Raw genomic sequence first — 24,952 nt, 5'->3', positions numbered from 1 at the left:
GCCGGGATTCGAACCACCTTCCATCTGGATCTGCTGCATACAAGGCAAACACTCTACCACTGTGCTATCTCTCTGGCCCCTACTTTACTATACTTATTGATTCACATATGTATCTTTTCCTTCAGTTTCTAAGCTCTTTAAAATCAAGTAACATATCTTGGGATTGTGTACTTTCAATATCTAGCACAGTGAGATTGATTGAATAAACATGGGTTTTGAATAAATAAATATTACAACAGCACTGAGCATAACTAACTTTGATTCAAATTCTAGTTATGTCCCTTAATTTTCATATGACCTTTGAAAAGCAAGTCAAGTTCTCGGACTCTGTTTTCTTGTCTATAAAATAGAATGGTTAATCTTGTGATTATTAGGCTTTTGAAATATACATGTTAGGGAGCTGTAGAGATAGCATGGAGGTAGCATTTGCCTTGCATGCAGAAGGACGGTGGTTTGAATCCTGGCATCCCATATCCCCCGAGCCTGCCAGGAGCGATTTCTGAGCATAAAGCCAGGAGTAACCCCTGAGTGCTGCCAGGTGTGACCCAAAAACCAATATATACACATACATACATACATACATACATATACATATATAATGTTAGGACCAGAGAGAGTACAGCAAGTACGGTGCTTGCCTTATACACAGCTGACCCAGATTCAATCCTAGCACAACATATAGTCAGTCCCCCAAACCCTACCAGGAGTGGTTCCTGAGAATTTCTGGGTGTGGCCTAAACAAAACAAGAATTGTCATTATTCAAACTGGCTAAAACACATAATCTGATTTTCTAGAATTGCTTTCCATGGTTCACTAGAATCGACTTTTAACTGCCACTTGACATTAATAGTTTCAGAGATCACTAACCATTAATTGTTCCATATTATTTACCATTCATTCCCCTAAAAAAGATAAGGCACAACTAGAAATATTTACTGTCTCAATTCCATACACTTCCTTTTAGAAGGAGCAAATAATTATTTGAACATGAAGAATAGCTTACCAAGTTATTTCCTGGGAGAAAGTTTAAAAATGTTAATTCTTTGTGTCTCTAAGCCAAAGGAAGGAAAAATAAGGAATCAAAGAAGTGTTTTGTTTCTTTTTTTAGGAGATCTAAATTTAATGCCTCATTTCAGGAGTTTTTAAATTTATATGTATCTCAGGAATCATATGGGATTTTAAAAATATTTCAGAACAGGTAGCACCTGTTCTGGACTAAATTTTGTCACCCTCCAGTTTATATGACTTCATGTGACTATAGTTGGAAATAGGTCTTAGGGAAATAATGAAGTTTAAAGGAAGTGACATGGGTAGGAAGCTAATCCCATAAGCTCAGTACCTCATAAGAAAAAAAGGGTGGGGGCCAGGAAGGTGGCGTTAGAGGTAAGGGGTCTGCCTTGCAAGCGCTAGCATAGGACGGACAGCAGTTTAATCCCCCGGCATCCCATATGGTCCCCCTAAACCAGGGGCGATTTCTGAGCACATAGCCAGGAGTAATCCCTGAGCGTCAAGTGGGTGTGGCCCAAAAACCAAAAAAAAAAAAAAAAAAAAAAAAAAGGGTGAAGATAACAGCTCAAAGAGCTGTAGCATATGTCTTTCACGCACAAGACATATCTCCAGCACTACATACCCTTCCTAACCATAGGCAAAAGTGCCAACAGGTATGGTTCCGATGACCTTCAAGTCCTACCAGGTGTCTCCTAGCACTAATGGCTCCTAGAACCAATTTATTCATTCAAAATCACTGAGCCCAAACACTAATCATATAACCTATATTTTGGCCAACTATCATTAAGAGTGACTTCCTGTCACTGTGGGGGGAATCCCCACCCCCCCACCCCCACCAAAAAAGAAAAATAGTAGAGAGCTTTCTCTTTCTCCATATACATAAGAAAAGGACACTGGAGGGAAGAGTGACAAGACAGATTGATCTTAAACTTCTAGCTTCCAGAAGTATGAGAAAACAAATTTCTCTTATTTAAGCTACTAATTTCTGGTGGTGGTGTCTTTTTTCCCTCCAATTACAGCATGAAAGACTAATTCATACGCACTAAATATTGACCTCTTGGAGTGGACATAAACATCAGTATTTTGGAAGTCCCAAAGGTGAAATGTGTACATGCAAGCTTAGGAATGAATGGCTTATTTTGTTTCAAGTAAGGCTGGACCTAAGCTTTTCTTTCCTGTTAATAGAAGTATAGAAAAGTAAGAATCAATACATTAGTAACTTATACAACAAATCCTACCTCAAAAATCATCTGGAAGCATGCTGCCCCTGATGTGTGCTGAGAATGGTTAGCCTTTTCTGAAGTCCAATTCAGCTTTGCAGAGAAGCCTGGCAGTATAGGTTGCAGTCTATACAGCATTTCTATGTAAGACAAAATGACAACAAAGTAGAACAAGAAGTCTGGATAAGTACCAGAATTTCTGGAATTGTTTATTAAATTGATGAGCCAAGAAGGCTTTTTCCTGATGAAAAGATTATCTAAAAAATTTAAAATATGACTGGAAATGACAATGTATCCGCAAATTGTTTCAACATTTGGAATTAAATTATGAAGTTAAGGCATTAAATCTCATGTTTTCAATTTTTCACATTTGCTAAAACAATTTATACTCTCAGTTCAGTTCCACAAGGTCATATCCAATGCATGAAATTTTCAGAGTTCATAGATCTAGTTGATATTCTTGTATTTTAAAACAGAGAAATTCATTATTTAACAAATACAAATCCAGTAAGCAAAATAATTTAGAACTGAGAGCAGATAATTCAAAAATGATCTTCTCATGAATCTGCCTAATGCAGATGTCCTTCAGTGAGGTAGTCTTTAACAAAACCCAAACAAACAAAAGGAAAACTTTTGCCAATTTAATTAGTAACTTAACTACTTGACAAGTTTCTTTGTGTTGACACAGAACTATCTTTCCACAAAACATCATGACTCCTGGACCATTTACAGAGAGAACCTTCAACTATGCTCATCCTTCTTCCTTTCTATAACCTTGACTTATATAAGGAAAAATAAAGTCTCCCACTTCATAAATGCCATCTCTTCTTCCCTCTCTACATTACTGCTAAAATTGAGAGAGACTAGGAGATAACCCAAAGAGCTCGAGTGTGTGCCTAACAGACATGAGGCCCCAGTTTGATTTCTAGCACTTTGTGGTCCATTGTGCATAGTGGAGTATATCTCCATATAACCACAAAATGCTACTAGGGTAGCCCTGGTGGCCCTTGGTATCACTGGGCCTGAAGCACCACATCACAGGGCCTGAATGGAAACTTCAGGCTTCACAGCCAGGGTGAATATCACGGGGTGGGCTCTTGGGTTTCTCCTAGCACGGCTTAAGAGGTCCCAATGTTTTTTAATGGAGAAACAATATGAATACAAATAGATATCACTAAAAATTCCAACTTATAATTAGGTTTAAGTCACTGCACGTAAAATGGATGTCTCCATTATCAAGGGAAGCACACTCCAGATGTGTCTATTGGCTTTCCTGGTGCAGTGCCTAATTTCCCCCCAAGAAATATATCAGCCAGAAGGCCCGTTGGAGAAGTCAATCATAACCCCTGCGTAGATTACTGGCTATATTTCTGTTATATTTATGACATGGCAATGACATTATATTTCTCTTTCCTTTTATTTATTTGGCTTTGCCTCCCTTGCAATTCTACAGAAATTCCAGCCTTAGTTAACCTGCAGTCTAAAGACATTTCAGTACCAAAGAAAGCTGCTAGAAGTTCCCTGCTGGCTAAGTATATTTGCAACTCAAAGTCCAGCCAGCTACCTCTCTTTCTGTCAGCCTATTTACTTCCAAAGGCCAAGTCAAAACATAGCATCTTCAAGACAATGGTCTTCTCTCCTTGCCTTTGAGCACCACAACAGAATGACTTTGCCTCAGGGACTTTCCCTGTCACTTTGTATACCTGCTAACAAACAGGTTTGGCCAGTGTAGAATTAGGTTATTTTACTAGGTATAATTCTGTACCCCTTTCATAAGTTTTATCTCTTTCTATTGCCAAATCATAGGAAGTGGGTCTTAGCCCCTAGCTAGAAAATTATTCCTTCAGGTTAAGGATATTTGTTATTAGAAAGAAAACCAGGATTCCTACTATCCCTTAATTTACATCAGTAATGACACCTAGGGCCAGGAACTACTTTGATATGTAAGAAATTAGCTTTTCTTTATTCCCCTGGTTCCTAACTGAAACCCATTCTATTCTAAGGTTACAAACCACCTAAAGCTATGTTATTTGTTTTAAAATCAAACTATGTACATTGATACTTCTTGTACTTTGAAAGAAACAAAGATGGGCATTTCTTTCATGATATGATTGTCTCTTTACCATTTATATACTCCCTTGCCTGAAGATTAAATTTGTCGCACTCCTGCCAGAAGTGTGTTGACCCCACATACACTGCGTGTGGTATCATTATTTCATATTTCATTTTCAACCGCTCATGTTACCCGTTTTCCTACGTGAAGGACTCCGTCCCACTAGAATTGCTGAGATGCAAGATGCCTACAACAGGTTTACTATGTTTTTCTGTTGGTTTATTTTAGAGCCACACCAACTATGCTCTAGACTTGCTCCTGGCTGTGTTCAGCAATCTTCCTCGTGGGGCTCACCTATGCAGTGCTGGAGATCAAATCTAGATAGTCTGAGTGCAAGACAAGAGCCTTACTCATTGTACTATTTCTCCAGCCCTGTATAATTTTGATGTTATAGAGGAATTCAACTTTAAAAACCTAAAAAGGGGCCAGAGTGATAGCACAGCGGTAGAGCATTTGCCTGACATGTGGCTTACCCAGGATGAATCTGGGTTTGATCCCCAGCGTCCCATATGGTCCCCCAAGTCAGGAGCAATTTCTAAACACACAGCCAGGAGTAACCCCTGAGTGTCACCGGGTGTGCCCCCCCCTACAAAATTATAGTTTTCAAAACCTTCTCTTGAAGTATTAATACTACATAGCTAGTAAATTCTTAGCCATTTCAAAAAATTTAGGCAGCACTGCCACCCCAAACCCCCCAGAACAACTGTTCAGCAATGTGACTAAATTCAAATAATATGAGCAGCTGAACCATCTCAGACAGGTCTAGACAACTGGCTGAAAACTCTGGGGGTATTCTCAAAATGGGGCCAAGCTAAGTCCCCTCTGCTACTGGAAAACCCAGCAGCCTACACCCATGTTTGCACCTTTCCAGCAGAAAAACAGCCCAACTCCTCCACTATGATATAAAAGAGGAGTCCGAGTAATTGTACAGAGAAGTAGGGGGTTTGCTTTCATGTGGCCCACTCGATTCGATCCCTGACATTCCATATGGCCCCCAAGCACAGCCTGGCATGACCTGAATACAGTCAGGAATAACCACTGAGAACAGCCAGGTGTAGGCCTGTGTCCCCCAAACCAAACCAAACAAAAATGATGGTCACTGACTCCAGGTAGTTAGATCTAAGATGAAAACTTCTCAAAATGAGTGGGGGTAGATTCCTTTTTCTGTTCAAGGAACAGCAGCCCACAGACACAATGGAAATGACCCAGTTATATAAATGAACAAACTGCCAAGTCACCAACTTTGTTTCAGATCTATAGATTCTGAACTGCAATCGGCCATGTGGCATCCCAAAATTTCATAGTAGTGTCACAGCCTAGTAGTATCACATGAAATCTGATGGGAAAGTGACACAGTAATCTATCAAACTCAGTGAGCCTAAACAGTAACATAAAAGGCTGCACCAATCACAGCCCAGGAAATCCTGAGACATTGACATAAGTAACACTGTGGAGAGATAAAACAATTATTTCAAATTGACCCTTACTGATGTTAAGGGTTTTATTTGTTTGTTTGTTTGTTTTGTGTTGTTGTTTGTTTGTTTTTGTTTTGGGCCACACCCGGCAGTGCTCAGGGGTTACTCCTGCCTATCTGCTCAGAAATAGCTCCTGGCAGGCTTGGGGGATCATATGGGGTACCGGGATTCGAACCAACCACCTTAGGTCCTGGGTCAGCTACTTGCAAGGCCACTGTGCTATCTCTCTGGCCCCTGTTTTTGATTTTGTGTCACAACCAGCTGCACTCAGGGGTTACTCCTGACTCTGCATTCAGAAATCGCTCCTGGCAAGCACTGGAGACCATATGGGATGCTGGGATTTGAACCACTGTCCGTCCTGGATCAGCAGCTTGCAAGGCAAATGCCCTACTGCGATGCTATCTCTCTGGCCCTACTGATGTAAGTTTTGATAATTCCATTTGACTTTGTGTTGTAACAATATTAAGTAAATTTTTGTGCCTGCAAGCATTCAGGCCAAAGTGGCAGTGGGTGGGAAACTGGATACATAGATGGAGGGAAGGTCACAATGGTAGAGTTGATGTTTGAACATTTAATGCTTGAGAAAACTGTATTATTATTATTATTATTACTATTATTTTTTTGGTTTTTGAGTCACTCCCGCTAGTGCTCAGGGGCTACTCCTGGCTCTACGCTCAGAAATTGCCCCCGGCAGGCTCAGGGGACCATATGGGATGCTGAGATTTGAACCACCGTCCTTCTGCATGCAAGGCAAACACCTTACCTCCATGCTATCTCTCCAGCCCCCAAATCTGTATTTTTTATTATTATTGTTTTTTAATTTTTTTTTTATCCACACCTTGCGGCACTCAGAGGTTATGCCTGACTCTGCACTCAGAATTCGCTTCTGGCTCGAGGGGACATATGGGATGCCAGGGATCGAACCAGTGTCTGTCCTGGGTCAGCCATGTGCAAAACAAATGCTACCACTTCAGCCCCTGAGAAAACTGTATTATGAACAATTTGGTAAATCACAGTTTATGATAAAAAGAGTGTTTTAAAAAGTTGAGGTTGTGGGGCCGGGCGGTGGTGCTAGAGGTAAGGTGCCTGCCTTGCCTGCGCTAGCCTAGGACGGACCGCGGTTCAATCCCCCAGCGTCCCATATGGTCCCCCAAGAAGCCAGGAGCAACTTCTGAGCGCATAGCCAGGAGTAACCCCTGAGCGTCACAGGGTGTGGCCCCAAAACCAAAAAAAAAAAAAAAAAAAAGTTGAGGTTGTATTGGGGCTGGAGCAATAGAACAGTGATAGAGCGTTTGCCTTGCATGCTGACCCGGGATAGACATAGGTTCGATCCCTGGTATTCCATATGGTTTCCCAGAGCCTGCCAGGGGCAATTTCTGAGCACAGAGCCAGAAGTAACCCCTGAGCACCAGCGGGTGTGGCCCAAAAACAAACAAAAAATTTAATAAAATGTTTGAGCTGTATCAAGATCGAGTTCTATTTGTCAATCTTAACAGGTAATATTATTCTTGTTATTAGTTTTTCCAATATAATTCAGTCACAAACCCCGAGATAGTATGGTAACAAGGTTATGCTACACTGAAGTTTAATGAACTTGGCACTGAACCAGGATTTCATGCTTCAATCTTCAATTTTACCACTGACTGGCTTTCTGACCTAAGGTGACCCACTTTTTGTGGTTTCACTTCCTTTCTGTGAAATGAGAAAAATACTTTTCCTTACCATTCATCTGTTAGAATGATGAAACCCTACCAATTGCAACATGGATGAATCTAGAGGGCATAAAGCTTAGAGAAAGCATGGGAGTTGGAGAGATAGTACAGTAGGTAAGGTCTTAGACACAGCTGAAATCTGACCATTTATCTTAGCAAGAGCTCAATTGACTGTACTATCTCTCTGGCCCCGTCTTGATGTTTTTAAAAAATCAGACCAAGAGGCCGGAGCAGTGGCACAAGCGGTAGGGCATCTGTCTTGCATGCACTAACCTAGGACAGGACCACAGTCCGATTCCCTGGTGTCCCATATGGTCCCCCAAGCCAGGAGCGATTTCTGAGTGCATATCCAGGAGCATCACTGGGTGTGGCCCAAAAAACAATATATATATATATATATGTATGTATATATCAGACCAATTATCTTTTTTTTTTTTTTTTTTTGGTTTTTGGGTCACACCTGGCAGTGCTCAGGGGTTATTCCTGGCTCCAGGCTCAGAAATTGCTCCTGGCAGGCACAGGGGACCATATGGGGCGCCGGGATCCGAACCGATGACCTCCTGCATGAAAGGCAAACGCCTTACCTCCATGCTATCTCTCCGGCCCCCAGACCAATTATCTTACAGAATAAACAAACCTTAATTCAGGCTCATCTTCTCTGTCCTTAATTAGATTTGTGTTATATATATTTTTCAGAAATACCACAAAAGTGGGGATAGGTATTTCTCAGTGTACATCAGAAGGCATGAAGAATCAGTTTATTTCCCATAAATTCCCAGGACAAAGCTTTATGTCCCATAAATTCCTCTATTACAAAGTTATTTTCCTTTGTAATTAATAATTTGTGGAAAGATGTCAGCCCTCCCTAGGCTAAATGCTAATATTACCTGACGGTCAGAGCAGCCCACTTCTGGGTTGCGAATAAAGGGGATTGCCTCGGGTAAGAGAGGATCCAGAGGGATTCAGAGGAATTCTGCAAGAAGCACAGGAAGAAGCAGCATGGGGGGAGAGAGGGGGAGAGGGAGGGAGGGAGGGAGGGAGGCAGGGAGAGGAGGGAGAGAGAAGAGGGAGAGAGGAGAGGGAGGGAGAGAGGGAGGGAGAGAGGGAGGGAGAGAGGGAGGGAGAGAGGGAGGGAGAGAGAGAGAGAGGGGAGAGAGAGAGAGAGGGGAGAGAGAGAGAGAGAGAGAGAGAGAGAGAGAGAGAGAGAGAGAGAGAGAGAGAGAGAGAGAGAGAGAGAGAGAGAGAGGTTTTAGATGCAGGGCAGCTGCAGAGAGGCTACTTAAAAAGTTAGCTTAGTAGCTATGTAAGATACACGCATGGTGGTTATAGCCTTGTAATAAAGCTGATGTCTCCTGAACCTGACTGCCTGTGGATCATTTCCTCGCTGCTACCCTGAACCTGCAAACCTGCTGGCTGAAAGGTGTTGCAGGCGACCAGGCTGTCAGAGAAAGGCCTCGCCATCCATCTACCATCATCCAGCACCATCAAGGACTATAATTAATTTAATAGATACTTCAGAGAGATACTTTACATACCTACTTTACAGTGAATATATGTAATTTATGTAAATCGTTCATATATCCTACTCATCATCCAAATTATACTCAGGAGGTTAAGCATTCACTGAAGATTTTCTAAATACTTATCCTTTCTAGAGCTGATATTCTTCCATAAAGAACTTTCCTTCATGTATTATATCAGCATAAAGTCATGTATTCTTATCATGGGTTATAATCCCTAGCTCTCATTGTTTACTTGGAATCTAAAAGTGTCCTGTGATTGGTTGGTGGAATCCTTCTAAAGTTGATTATGCTTTTCTAATATATTCCCATTATTTTCAGAAATTACCTAATTTCTGCCATCTTCTTGTATTTCCCCAACCCTTATTCTTGCCAAACAAGTCTAGGTTTTTCAGAAGAGTAAATTCAGAAACAAAGGTTTGAGGTCTAAATAAGTGTACTGTCACTGTTTCATGGTTTCCATACTTTTCAACCAATTGAGAATTTGCACAAATAGGGCCAGAATGATAGTACAGCAGGCAGGGCTTTTGCTAACAGAGCCAGGAGTAGTCCCTGAGCACCACCAGGTCTGACTCAAAAGCAACAACAACACAAAAAAATATGCACAAATATTTCTCTATTAGCTTGTTGCAGATATACATACAAAATATAAAATTAGAACCATGAGTTTCCATCTCATAGATTATATTTTCATTTTCTACCTTTCTATACATATAACTTCCTTATTCTACAGTGAGAAACTAGGGTTCCATTATTCAAAATATATTTATTTTATAAGGTTATAATACAGAGGAATTAGTTTCAGAATTGTTAAATCACATTAGCGAAAAATATCCTAGGAGCATTTGTTATTTTATGATACATACATTGCACATTAGAGGCCCTGGGTTCAATCCTCTACCATATGCCTCCCCCACACCAAATGTGGCTCCACAACAATGAAAAAAAATTTAAGTTCAGTATAGAATACTTACCAAAAAGAATCAAATAAATGTAACATAAAAGCATAGACCATTTCACTAATGAGAAAATTGACCAATGCTCAGTTTTTCAACTGGTTTGGAGATTTGGTGCCAATCTACTATAAAGGTATAAAAAGGCCCTGGAGAGTTCAGAGCAGTACAGTGGATAGGGTGTTGGCCTTGCATGTGCCAACCTGGGTTCAATCCCCAGCATCCCAGATCTGAGGCCACCAGAGCATAGAGCCAGAAATAATCCCTGAGCAGCACTGTGTGTGACCAGCCCTCCCCCAAAACAAAACACCAACTGTCCTAAAATATTTTGAGGGGTCTCAAACTCAATTTACCTGGGGGCCGCAGGAGGCAAAGTCGGGGTGATCCCTGAGTGCAAAGTCAGTAGTAAGCTTTGAACATTGGGGGGTGTGACCCAAACAACTAAAACAAAACAAAACAAAAAAAGATTCCTCTAGGGCAGGGCCACAAAATGTACAGTGGGCCACAAACGGCCCGCAGGCCACGAGTTTGAGACCTCTGGAGTAACTGAAATATTCAGTGCTAATAAAGTACATTGAAGTTGGTATCTTCACATAAAAAGATATTATCATATGGCTCACCTTTTAATATGTGATTTTAAGAGTCATAAAAATATAGACTTTGATCAAGGTATTCTACTCTAGGAAATTAGTTTCAGTATTTTTAAGTAAAAAATTAAATGTAGGGGCCTGAGACATAGCACAGTCGTAAGGTGTTTGTTTGCCTTGCGCACGACCAACATAGGACAGATGGTGGCTCAAATCCTGGCATCCCATATGGTCCTTTGTGCCTGCCAGGGGCAATTTCTGAGCAGAGCCAGGAGTAACCCCTGAGCATCCGCCCAGGTGTGATGCAAAAACAAAAAAAAAAAAAAAAAAAAAAATTGGGCCCGGAGAGATAGCACAGCGGTGTTTGCCTTGCAAGCAGCCAATCCAGGACCTAAGGTGGTTGGTTCAAATCCCGGTGTCCCATATGGTCCCCCGTGCCTGCCAGGAGCTATTTCTGAGCAGACAGCCAGGAGTAACCCCTGAGTTTCGCCGGGTGTGACCCCCCCCCAAAAAAAATTAAATGTATTTTATGTAAACTTTTAAGTGACATTAAAATTAATTAGCATTATTAAGAACCATGTAGACACTGTGATCATACATTATTACGTGTACTAATACACTTAACCCTCAAAATAAGTTTATGAGGTTGGTACTTTCAAGAGATCAAATAGAGGGCTAGAATGACAGTACAGCTTGGTAGAGTATGTGCCTTGCACAAAGCCAACCGAGTGCGATCTCTGGCATCCCATATGCCCCCTTAAGCACCACCAAAATAAGTCCTTAGTGTAAAGTAAGGTATGCCTATTAAAATAACCCCTCAGCATTGCTTGGTGTGGTCAAAAATAAATATAAACCAAATCAAAAGATCAAAAGATCTACTCAAGAACATAGGGTATTAGGTCAGAGAGATGGTACAGAAGTTAAGACATTTACCTTACATGAAATTAACCCTGGTTCAATCCTAGGCACCACCACAATGTCATGGAGCAAGGCCGGGAGTGACCTCACACACAAGTGAGTGTAGATCAACCCTCCACCACAAAATAAAAGAGGAAAAAAGAAAAAATAAAAAAATAAAAAATAAAAAGAAAAAAAGAAAAAAGTACAGCATGAACATCTAACCACTATGATATACTACTATTCATAATTGAAGGGAGTGATGAAAAATGATCCTAAAAGCCTAAAAATATAAAAATGACTAACTTATGATACATCTTCTTATAGACAATCTATCCATTAAAATAATTATGTGTCATAATTATGTTATGTCATAACATGAAAAATACTTCCTGCTAAGAAAAAAAAGGATTTAGGAGCAAACTGTATGTGTATTATGATTAAAATATACTCAAATACATGGGGTGCAATCTGTAAAGAAAATAACAAATGTGAACATTTGTTTTGCAGAAAGTCTGACCCTTTTCTCTAATATATCATTTCAAAATAGACTTGACTTTGGGGGGGTTGGGGCCACACCCAGAGGCACTCAGGGGTAACTCCAGGCTCTGCACTGAGAAATTGCTCCTGGCAGGCTCAGGGGACCATACTGGATGCCGGGGATTGAACCCGGGTCTGTCCCAGGTTGGCAGCATGCAAGGCAAATGCCCTACCACTGTGCTATATACTCCAATCCAAAAATAGGCTTAACTTCTATAATGAAAAAATAATCTCTCATACATCTTTCTAAGTAAGTTTTTGTCAAAAAAAACACTATTAAAAAAAAAAACACCTGATAGTGGTGGAAGTTGAGATTTAGCTGCTGCTTTTCCAAGAGACTTAGTAAACCCCTACTTGGTCTTTGTTTGGCCTGGCTCATGTTTTATTATAATAATAATTCTTGTAAGTAACATACCAGTGAATACAGCAGTAATGTTAATGCTTTTTCTGAGGGGAGTCACACCCGGCAGTGCTCAGGGTTTTCTCCTGGCTCTGCGCTCAGAAATCACTCCTGGCTGGCTCAAGGGACCATATGGGATGCCAGGAATTGAACCACCATCCACCCTGGGTCCGCTAAGTGTAAGGCAAACACCCTACTGCTGTGCCCCATGTTAATGCATTTTAAAGATAAGGCAAATTAAGTAAAAGAACAAGTATTTTGGTTTTTTTTTTGGGGGGGGTCACACCCGGCAGCACTCAGGAATTACTCCTGGGTCTACGCTCAGAAATCACTCCTGGCAGGCTCAGGGGACCATATGGGATGCCGAGATTTGAACCACCATCCTGCATGCAAGGCAAATGCCCTACCTCCATGCGATCTCACAGGCCCAAGTATTTTGGTTTTTACAAATTAAAAAAAAAAAGGAGACAGACAGACAGCATAGAAGTAACACATTTGCCTTGCATGCAGAAGGATGGTAGTTCGAATCCCAGCATCCCATATGGTCCGCTGAGCCTGCCAGGAGCAATTTCTGAGCATAGAGCCAGGAGGAACTCCTGAGCACTGGTAGGTGTGACCCAAAACCCAAAAAAATAAAACAAAAAACAAAACAAAAAACAAAAAAACAGAGCCAGTAGTAACTCAGTCCAGCTGTTCAAGACTTCCAGGGGCCTGGGGCCAGAGAGATAGCATAGAGGTAGAGTGTTAGCCTTGCATGCAGAAGGATGGTGGTTCAAATCCTGGCATCCCATATGGTCCCCTGAGCCTTCCAGGAGCAATTTCTGAGCATAGAGCCAGGAGTAACCCCTAAACGTTGCTGGGTGTGACCCAAACCCCCCCCCCCCCAAAAGACTTCCAGGCCGCTCATACTGGGGTAAGGTGGATCATGTCTCCTAAGCACGATTTGGGAGGCCCCCCAAAAACACTTCAGAAAATATATATTTATTTATAACTCATGCAACTAGAAAATTATGAAAAGAAACCAAATTATTTAACCTGGTAAGGAGAAAGTATTAAAAAAAATAACCCTAAAAAAGAATATTACTAAATGGAAAGATTTCGAGTAATTCCATTAAGAGAAGGCAAGACAGAGATGTCTAATATTATTCCTGTTCTTCTAATATTAATACATTATCCAATGCAACAAAAAAAGTCTTAGGAGAGAAAAGACAAAACTATCATAATTGAGAGACTATGTTTCCTGTGTACAGGATACAAGAAAATACTAATAAACTGTGAAAATTAATGAGTCCATTTGAAAAAGTAAGTGCAAATAAAACAGCAACAAAAACATCAAACACTAAGAATGAATACAACAAAAGATGTGTAAGACTTAAGGAAATAATTATAAAGTGTTAAGGTATTAACATAAAAGAAACTAGAACTGAGTCACGTCAGCAAAATGGTGGGAAAGGAGTCCCAGGCCCTTGCTCCACCTTGTTCCACCCTTGCTCCAACACCAACTCAACCATACCAAATTACCTCAGAGAACTTAGAGGTTGTAGCACTCCCAACAAGTGCAAAAAAAGACACAGTGAAGTGGATTGTATATTAAAAAAGCACCCTCTCTCTTAGATAAAGAAAGAAAAATAGAGGGAGGGAGGGAGAGAGTGAGTGAGTGAGTGAGGAAGGGAGGGAGGGAGGGAGGGAGGGAGGGAGGGAAGGAGGGAGGGAGGGAGGGAGGGAGGAAGGAAGGAAGGAAGGAAGGAAGGAAGGAAGGAAGGAAGGAAGGAAGGAAGGAAGGAAGGAAGGAAGGAAGGAAGGAAGGAAGGAAGGAAGGAAGGAAGGAAGGAAGGAAGGAAGGAAGGAAGGGAGAAAATCAAGAGGTGGGTAGCTATGCTAAAACCTCCTCCTGGGAGTGTATGAGGCACTGGATTCCTGGCACACCACATCCCCACAAAATAAACTTATCGTGAGAGGTAATGCCTTTCACTCCCACTCCTATTTCAGGCACAAGCAAGTTATAAAGTCCAGTCTTACACTGATAGGGCAAGAAGCATAATTCTCCCAAAGGGAGAGACAAATAACTGTGAACAAATAATATATTCTACCAAAATAGGCTCAGGCTTTTTAAGCCATGTGCTCTTCGGGAGTGTCATTCTCCTACAGAAATTGTACATTGGAGATGACATTGCCAATCTCCCAGGTATGCTACTGAAAATTAAAAATAAAGAACATGGGCCCGGAGAGATAGCACAGTGGCGTTTGCCTTGCAAGCAGCCGATCTAGGACCAAAGGTGGTTGGTTCGAATCCCGGTGTCCCATATGGTCCCCCGTGCCTGCCAGGAGCTATTTCTGAGCAGACAGCCAGGAGTAACCCCTGAGCACTGCCGGGTGTGGCCCAAAAACCAAAAAAAAAAAAAAAAAAAAAAAGTTTAAAAATAAAGAACATGATTTTTTAAAGACCTAAATAAATAGCAAGCTATGTAAAATCCATATTTTACTACAAAATCGTCATTGTTAGGCCAGAGAGATAGTACAGGAGTTAATGCTTTGCATATAGCAGACACTATTTTGATCCCCGGAACCACATGATTCCCTGAGCATAAGCAGGTGCAGCCTGAAAGCCTTGCAAGGACTTTGGAGCACTGACAAGTTGTGGAGTTGTCCACATGTTGCCTGGGTGGTCCAAGTAAACCCAGGATGACAGGGCCTAAGCAGCACCACTTCCTTAGCCGCTTGCATTAACTGAATCTCTGGCCAAATAAACTGAGAATATATAGTATGAGTTGGGGCCCTGAGCCTCCTAAGCACTGCACAAATTAATCCATAAACTGTAATAATGATGAGCATCACAAGATAAAACAAGATCTTTCATGAACCTTAACTAATTATAAAATTAATGGGCAAGAGATAACAGTTAAAGATAATTTAAAACAAGAATATTAAAAAAAGTTTATCTACCCTACAATGCAGCAAGTTATAAAGCTTAAAAATCAGAGTTGATTTTCTATCCCTTCACTCTCACCCTTGATCTATTATTTCTCCCTATTTAACTCTTTTACCCTCATTCTTAACTCCTCAGGAAGCAGAACATTCCCCCTACCCCAACCAATTGCCAACCAGCTCCCAAAGGGAAAAGACAGATGCCCAGACTGTCTTGCCTCAGCCCAAGAAGAAGCTGCCGCTGCCACTGCTGCTAATTTCCTCTCAGTGGTCCCTTTTCTCCCACCTCCCTTTACTGTGAACTGTTGCTCGCTACAAGATTTGGTTTTTGAGAACCCCCAGCTGAAGGACATTTCCTGATAGGTGACTACTGGGAACCATTTTTCAGACTCCACAAGACCATGTCACAGGTTGAAGCTGTGCTCTGGAGTTTATCCGCCCCTTAGACTATTTCAAAAGATTTAAGGGAAATATGTATATTTCCTTTGTATATCTCTTGTATTTCCTTAATAGGTATACTTCTTATTCTTTTTTCTTATGTAGAGATAGTTTTTCCCATTTCTTTTTTGAAAATCTGTTTAGTAGGAAATTTAGTAGATAAATTTCTCTTGAGTTCTAAATTAATCTTAAATCCAGGTTATAGGAATTGTTTAGCTTGTTATTTTTAATCCTATATGCACCAGTAGTATCATGTGGCATTGTTCCTTTTTGCATAGGCACATTAAAATGAAGAAATCTTACATATGTAAACAAGTTCTTATCTAATAGGGATTGGAACTCATAAATTTTAAATTGCAGTGGGCCCTTTCATCCTGAACATTTGTCATAGTGACTTGGCTTAGGCTTCAGATGATCGGATAAAGGCCATTCACCCCTGAACCTTGGATCCCATCTATGGAACCAGGGGCCTGAGCGGTGGCACGAAACACTAAGGTGTCTGCCTTGCCAACGCTAGCCTAGGATGGACTGCGTGCGGTTCGATCCCTCCGTGTCCCATATGGTCCCCCAAGCCAGGAGCGATTTCTGAGTGCATAGCCAGGATTAACCCCTGAGTGTCACTGGGTGTGGCCCCAAAAACCCATCTCTGGAACCAATAGGTTTTCTGCACCAACACCAGGAATTGGACTTCTACCAGGGAAGGTCCTAATGCTGCCCTGGCATTAAATTGCTCCAGAGTGGGATCATATGACACTCTGATGACTTGGAAACAGCAACAACTTGCTTTCAAGGTATGTTCCTTACATTGCCACCTAACAGTGAGATGAAACCAAAAGTTGCTCCATGATGGGGCCCAGAGAGATAGCACAGCGGCGTTTGCCTTGCAAGCAGCCGATCCAGGACCAAAGGTGGTTGGTTCGAATCCCGGTGTCCCATATGGTCCCCCGTGACTGCCAGGAACTATTTCTGAGCAGACAGCCAGGAGTAACCCCTGAGCACCACCAGGTGTGGCCCAAAAACCAAAAAAAAAAAAAAAAAAAAAGATGCTCCATGACACCCTGACTTTGACATAGGATCTGTTCAAAAATCAGGATCTCTAACTACAGAAATCAGACTGCAACAACTGTAATTGAGAAGAACTTTATTGGAACCACAAAGAAAGATTTTGGGGTTAGAAAACAGTATGCCCGTAGCCTCTAATTGGTCTATGTCAGGATGCTTCATGGGTAGTCTCCCTGTTTTTAGGCCAAAGGTTTTTCTTTTCAATACCCCAACCTTTTTTTTTTTTTTTTTTTTTTTTTGTTTTTTTGGCCACACCCGGCGTTGCTCAGGGGTTACTCCTGGCTGTCTGCTCAGAAATAGCTCCTAGCAGGCACGGGGGACCATATGGGATACCGGGATTCGAACCAACCACCTTTGGTCCTGGATCGGCTGCTTGCAAGGCAAACGCCGCTGTGCTATCTCTCCGGGCCCAATACCCCAACTTTTGCTGTGCCTATCAAAATACACACACACACACACACACACACACACACACACACACACACACACCTGCTACATATACACCCCTTTTTCCTTTCCTTTTTTTTTTAATTTCTTATCTTTTAAATAGGGAATCCCACCCTTATCATAGAATCTTGGGGCACAGAGTACTTTGTTTTACCACATATTTCTGCATTTTTCTTTTTTTTTTTTTTTTTTTTTTTTTTTTTTTTTTTTTTTTTTTTTTTTTTTTTTTTGGTTTTTGGGCCACACCCGTTTGATGCTCAGGGGTTACTCCTGGCTATGTGCTCAGAAATCGCCCCTGGCTTGGGGGGACCATATGGGACGCCGGGGGATCGAACCGCGGTCCGTTCCTTGGTAGCGCTTACAAGGCAGACACCTTATCTCTAGCGCCACCTTCCCGGCCCCTGCATTTTTCTTTTTTTTTCTTTTTTCTTTTTTTGTTTTTGGGCCACACCCGGCAGTGCTCAGGGGTTACTCCTGGCTATCTGCTCAGAAATAGCTCCTGGCAAACACGGGGGACCATATGGTACGCCGGGATTCGAACCAATCACCTTAGGTCCTAGATCGGCTACTTGCAAGGCAAATGCCGCTGTGCTATCTCTCCGGCCCATTTCCACATTTTTCTTTTTTTTTTTTTTTTTGGTGCCGAAACCCAGGATTTCCACATTTTTCTATAAAACTAATTAGAAAGGAAAAAAAGAAAGGCTGGGGGTAGGGGTCAAGTGGTCTCAGAAGCATTGGTGGGAAAAAAAACAAGAACAGAACTAAATATCCAAGCCAAAGTCAATGACAACAGAATCAAGAGACCTAAACATTAACAATCTAAACTTAAATGGGCCTGTTCTACTGGCAGGCAAGGGGCAAAGGGTAGTGGTATAGGTTGCACTCTGGGTTCATTGGTGGAGGGAGGTCGACAATGGTGGGAATGGCCCTGATCATGTATATCTGAAATTCAACAATGAAGGACTTTGTAGATCACAATAGTTTCTTTTTTCTTTTCTTTTTCTTTTTTATTCTTTTTTTCTTTTTTTCTTTTTTTTTTTTTTGGTTTTTGGGCCACACCCAGCGGTGCTCAGGGGTTACTCCTGGCTGTCTGCTCAGAAATAGCTCCTGGCAGGCATGGAGGACCATATGGGACACCGGGATTCGAACCAACCACCTGGATTGGCTGCTTGCAAGGCAAACACCGCTGTGCTATCTCTCCGGGCCCTGTAGATCATAATAGTTTCAATAAAATAAAATAAATAAGAATCCTCAGAAGTCCCCTCCAAAAAAACAAAACAAAATTGAGGGGCCAGAGCAATAGTACAGCAGGTTGGGCACTTGCCTTGCATGTGACTGAGCTAGGTTCAATCTCCAGAACTCTCAAGCCCCACCAAGAGAATCTTTGAGTGCATCTAGGAGTAAGCCTTGAGCACTATTGGGTGTGGCATAAAAACAAAACAAAACAAAAATTCAGAGTTGAGGTGCTATAGCAATAGTACAGTAGGTAAGGCAACTGCCTTACACAAGGTCCATCCAGGTTTGATTCCTCCAAGTGGTTCCCCCAAACCCTGCCATTAGTGATCCCTGTGAATCACAGAGCCAAGAGTAACCCCTGTGAATCGCCAGGTAGAGTCCAAAAACAAATAAAGCAATAAGTGGGAAACAAAGAATCCAGTTAAAATATGTGCAAAAGATAAAAATATATACTTCACCAAAAACATTTGCATAGCAAATAAGTATATATTTCAAACTTCAAAACATGTACATGTAGAGAATATGTGCTTTCAACTTCATTTAATTTTGCTTTTTGGGCACACTCAGCAGTGCTCAAAGCTACATGAACTGCTACATGCAGTCACTGCCAGGAGTGCTCAAGGAATCATATAGTGCCAGAGATCAAACATGGTCCTTCATATGCAAAGCATGCACATTAGCTCTTTGAGCGAACTTCCGTGATCCAAATTTTCAACTTTATTTTTAATGTATTATCATTTTTAAAGATTATGAAAAAAAATCACAGTATTGGCTTATTTGTATAGTAAGTAGGACACTTATACTATCATTTATTGTTTATTTTTTTTCATTTACTGTTTTCACTTATGTTTGTTTGTTTTTTGGTTTTGGGGTCACACTCAGCGGTGCTCAGGGGTTACTCCTGGCTCTATGCTCAGAAATCACTCCTGGGACCAGGCTCAGGGGACCATATGGAATGCTGGGATTCGAACCACCGTCATCCTGCATGCAAGGCAAATGCCCTACCTCCATGCTATCTCTCCAGCCCCTATTACACATAGTTTTAAATAATTACAGAGCAACCTCTGTAAGACCAATGTTGAATAAATAATAAAGATACATTAATAAGACAAAACCTCAGCCTTAAAATTCTTGGTCTAGTGAGGAAGCAGGTGCATTAAGTATCAATTATAGAATAGTGACTAAAAGTGTGAAATTTGTGTCTGGCAAGTTTAAAGAAAATTAATTTGAAGGGCCAAAGACTAGAGATAAGATGAACATCAGGAAACTGTTATAGGCTAGAATAATGAGATTCAGAACTGAGACCATTATAGGCATAGAGAAAAGGGGCAGATTCAAGAAATATTGGCAAGGCAAAAATCAGCAAAAATCTAACACTGACTCAGGACTTACTCCTAACTTTCTACTCAGTGTTTACTACTGGCAGGGTTGGAGATCATATGGGGTGTCAGGGATTGAACCCTGGTCAGGACATGCAAGGCAAGCACCTCACCCTCTGTAACTATCTGACTCCACCGTGGTCACTTTGAAGTCATCCACTGATAGGTTCAGTATCTGACGGGTGTTCATGAACCTTTCCAGACTTGTATCTTCTTCATTTGCATTGTGCCTATTGTACTGTGAGGGATGAGGTGAGGACCTGGCTTTATGCAGGCTTGGGTAACAATCAACAGTTGTTCACATTCAACAATTCCACAAAGAGCCTGCTCTATCTGGCTACAACTAAGACTTTGTAGCATAAAATATGCTCTCTTTCTGCTTTTACAGCACCCAGTATGTACCTCACCCTGAGCCCACTGCCTCAGAACCAGCCTTCTTTATGTCTCAGATAAAAATTCCTTTCTGAGTCTGTGAATATCTGTACTCAGATGTGCTTTGAGGAATGTAGGGTCCTTTACTTCACATGGTGTCACTGGATGCTTTCTGCTTGCCACGTAAGTGTGGAATGCTGGTAGGTCACCTTCAACAGCCGTGTGCCCACGGCAAATACTGGTGTGGGATCCTGCCAGGCCCTGGCCCAGCTCTCTTCAGGCCTTATGTGAGGCAGGATTCATAGACTGAGTGAATTTCTAGGTGGACAAAATCTCAGTCTGTTACTTCTATCCCCTGCAGATGCTCCCTCTGTCCACTTTGTCCTTTACCCAACTCTGGGGCCCTGTCTTGACCTCCTTGCTGTTTGATCAACCCTCCCAGAGCAATTTGCTATTCTGTATGGTTTTCTTCCTCTGGAGAGTCACTCAGAGAATCTTTCCATAGATTCTGTCTTTTGAGCATGCTGGGCCTGGAGTGATCCACAGAACACTATTCTCCATCTTGGCCCACTTCCCAATTTTTATTTCTCTTTGGCCATATTTTGCAAATATCCTATATGAGTATGCTTTTGTTTTACAATTATAAAACATTAAGTTGTAAAAATATAGTAAGAGGCTAACATTAACATTTCAGGAATTATTTTTAAAAATTATTAAAGTGAAGAAAATTTCTAGAGACTAAGGAGTATGTAAGAGTAGGTAAGAGTAGTGAAAATGCTACCTTTAAAATGTAAAGAAGAAAGGGAAAACAGGATTGAAGACTGATTTCGTTCCTTGTTTAGTAAAAATAGAAAAGACCTGAAAACATTTGCATATAGGGCACTGAAGACAGTACAAGAGAGGCAACTACTTAAATAGCAAAAGCTGAGGTGACATTGGTTCAACAAGGACTAGAGATCAGAGAAATCACATATTTATCATTTTGAAAGAATTGGAAATCCAGACTAAAAATATCTTTCATGTTCCTTTAACAAACCATTCTGTTTGGTTGTTCTCTTTGTTTGTTTGTTTTGTTTTAAATATTAGAAACCAAACCCAGAATCTACACATGCAAGGCATATGTTCTACCACTGAGTTTCATCCTTGGCCCACTTTATACTTTTGCAAATCACTTTCACATCATAAAATTTAAAGCTACTTGTTAGGACAAAAATATGCAATTTTAGGTTTGTGTTTTGGTTTTTGGGCCAAACTTGGCAGTTTTGGAAGATTCTCTTGGCTCAGTACTTGGAGGCTCATGCAGTGCCAAAGATGAAATTCAGGGTTCTTATATGCAAAGCATGTGCTCCAGTCCATTGTTCTATGTCTATGTACCCACACAAATAATATTTTTAATTTTGTATATCAAAACATTAAGGTTAATAAATAAAAAGCAGTATTTAAAATTTTTAGTTTTTGAGTTAAGATAATTCTGCATGCAGGAGTCCCAGATTCAATCCTTGGCACTACATGTTTCTCTGAGCATATGTAGGGAATTTGAGTTTTCAGCTTTATTTTATTTTTTGCCTTTGGGGACACTCAGCAGTGCTCAAAGCTATCCACTACACAACAGTCATGCCCAGCAGTGGTCAGGGGATCATGCAGTACCATGATCCACTGAGCTTTGGGGATCAAAATACTGAAATAGAAATAGCCCTTGAGTACTTGTCAGGTATATGAAAATAAGTAAGATTTTAAATTTTGGGGCCGGCGCGGTGGCGCTAGAGGTAAGGTGTCTGTCTGCCTTGCCAGCACTAGCCTAGGACGGACCGCGGTTCAATATGGTCCCCCAAGCCTGGAGCGACTTTTGAGCGCATAGCTAAGAGTAACCCCTGAGCGTCACCGGGTGTGGCCCAAAGCCAAAAAAGAAAAAAAGATTTTAAATTTTGAAAGCTTTTTTTTTTTTTTTTTGGGTCACACCCAGCAGCGCTCAAGGGTTATTCCTGGTTCTATGCTCAGAAATCGACCCTGATAGGCACAGGGTACCATATGGGATGCCGGGATTCGAACCAATGACTCTCTGCATGAGAGCAAACACCTTACCTCCAAGCTATCTCTCCGGCCCTTTGAAAACTTTTTATACAGTGACTCCCACCTACATTTTACTAAGAAAATAATATACAAATAGACCAAGAAAACAAAATTATCTCAAGCAACTGATGTCAGAGTTACAAATACTATTTTTTCCTTTCCCTTCCTTCTCTTCCCTTGCTGCTGTTATTGTGATGACTCAAAGTCACACATGGCCGACTGTGGTGTTCACATACTTGGTTGAGGGGCTCCTGGAGGTCACACACAACCCAGGTTCTTCTTCAAGAGTTATTTTATAGTTTAATATTAACCATAGACATTTAGATCTAAGTTTGTAACCCTTTTTATGGAACCTTTTATTTGTTTGTATTTGGGGCCACACCCAGAAGTGCTCAAGGATCACTCCTCATGCTGTTCAGGGGATTATATCAGGTACTAAAGATTGACTCTAGGTTGGTGTGTGCAAGCTAAATGACCTACCCACTGTACAATTGCTCTGGTCCCTTTAGGAAATTTTATATACACTATCCAATCAAAAACATTTATAGGGGTCAGAGTATAGCACAGAGGATAGGGGGTTTGCCTTGCATGCAAACTGGGTTCGATCCCTGGCATCCCCTATGGTTCTAGGAGTCTGCCAGGAATGATTTCTGAGTGCAGAGCCAAGAGTAATCCCTGAGCAATGCTGGGTGTGGCCCAATAACAACAAAAGACTTACAACATAAAATCAGAAAATTAGGGGCTAAAGAGATAATAAAGCAAGTATGGACAAGGCACTTTTTTAATTCCTGGCACTCATGGTCCTTAGAGCCCTAGCAGGAGTGATCTCTGATCATAGTCAGGAGTAAGCCTTGAGCACTGTGGCTATGATCTGCAAACATAAGTATACATATTTTTATTTTATTTCAATTTTTTTTGGTTTTTGGTTTTTGGGCCACACCCAGTGGTGCCTAGGGGCTTACTCCTGGCTATGCGCTCAGAAATTGCTCCTAGGGGCCAAAGAGATAGCATAGTAGTAGGGCATTTGCCAAAAACAAACAAAAAATTATAGTGCACCCAATATTCTGTTTTATGGTCCTCAAACTTTTTTTTTTTTGGTTTTTGGGCCACACCCGTTTGACGCTCAGGGGTTACTCCTGGCTATGTGCTCAGAAATCGACCCTGGCAGTTTGGGGAGGCCCCATACCAGAGCCTTTCTCCCTAGCCTGGGGAATGCTGGGAGGCTTAGCAGGCCCCAGCTGTCCTTGTCTTTTTCCCGACTCCAGGCCTTCCCTGGGTGTCAGCTCAGATGGCCAGAAGTGGGTTCAGGTGGACTCTTAGTGGTCCTCAGGTTCCCCCCTCCCTCCGTACTCCAGGGGGTAGGTGCATGGGGAGGAGGGCAGGCAGACATCTGGCTTCCAGTTTCCTCTTTGATTCTGGAGACCAGCTCTTGCCAGGTATGGGGTTTGAGGAGGCCCCATACCAGAGCCTTTCTCCCTAGCCTGGGGAGTGCTGGGAGGCTTGGCAGGCCCCCAGCCGTGCTTGTCTTTTTCCCCAGACTCCAGGCCTTCCCTGGGTGCCAGCTCACATGGCCAGAAGTGGGTTCAGGTAAACTCTTAGTGGTCCTCAGGCTTCCCCCCTCCCTCCGTACTCCAGGGGGGAGGTTCATGAGGAGGGCGGGCAGACATTTGGCTTCTGGTTTCCTCCTTGATTCTGGAGACCAGCTCTTGCCAGGTATAGGGTTTTTCTCCCCTAGACTTCAGTCTTTCCCTGGGCACCGGTCTAGGTGGACTCTATAGGGGTCAACAGGCTTTCCCCCTATCTCTCCCTACACTAATGGGAATGCGCTCTGGGAGGAGGGCAGGCTGTTCTAGCACTGGTTTATGTTGGGACAGTCAGTGGAAATTTTTTCTCTTTGTTTTCATATTGATAGTATTGTGTGCATATATTCTATATATCCATAATATCCATCTTGTATTGGGACCTTGATACTGCCCTACAAAGCTCATTTCTAATATTTTACTGCCTCAGTCCCAACCCTTACTTCCCCCCATCCTCCCATGTAGGTGCAGCTAATGACATGAAGCTCACCACATAGAGTGATAAGTGCAGTTAGAGAAATAACTATATTGAAAACTATCATAACAATGTGAATGAATGAGGGAAAAAGAAAGCCTGTCTCGAGTACAGGTGTGGGTGGGGTGGGGAGTAAGTAGATCTGGAAAATTGGTGGTGGGAATCCTGCACTGGTGAAGGGGGGTGTTCTTTACATGACTGTAATCATACAACTACAATTATATTTGTAATCACGATGTTTAAATAAAGATAATTAAAAAAAAAGAAAGAAATCGCCCCTGGCTTGGGGGGACCATATGGGACGCCGGGGGATCGAACCACTGTCCATCCTATGCTAGCGCTTGCAAGGCAGACACCTTATCTCTAGCGCCACCTTCCTGGCCCACTTTTTAAACATTTTTTTGGGGGGGGTCACACCCGGCAGTGCTCAGGAGTTACTCCTGGCTCTATGCTCAGATATCACTCCTGGAAGGCTCAGGGGACCATATGGGATGCTGGATTCAAACCACCATCCTTCTGCATGCAAGACAAAAGCCCTACCT

At 41.8% G+C, this 24,952-nt stretch overlaps 2 protein-coding genes across 2 annotated transcripts in view; one reads left to right on the top strand and one right to left on the bottom strand.

Moving 5' to 3' along the window:
- Nucleotides 1-24,952, top strand: part of SPTBN2 (spectrin beta, non-erythrocytic 2) — a 243,066-nt gene that overhangs the window by 135,664 nt on the left and 82,450 nt on the right. The window lies entirely within an intron of this gene.
- The window catches only part of C9H11orf80 (chromosome 9 C11orf80 homolog), a 97,507-nt gene that overhangs the window by 49,814 nt on the left and 22,741 nt on the right, over nt 1-24,952 (bottom strand). The window contains exon 3 of the mRNA XM_049780882.1: nt 2,248-2,369. Coding sequence (XP_049636839.1) covers nt 2,248-2,367 — 120 coding nt within the window. The 5' untranslated portion in view covers nt 2,368-2,369. The remainder of the gene's footprint in view (nt 1-2,247; nt 2,370-24,952) is intronic.

The sequence above is a fragment of the Suncus etruscus genome, chromosome 9, assembly GCF_024139225.1.
Source record: "Suncus etruscus isolate mSunEtr1 chromosome 9, mSunEtr1.pri.cur, whole genome shotgun sequence".
Classification (NCBI taxonomy): domain Eukaryota; kingdom Metazoa; phylum Chordata; class Mammalia; order Eulipotyphla; family Soricidae; genus Suncus; species Suncus etruscus.
This window is presented reverse-complemented; position numbering and strand designations above follow the sequence as displayed.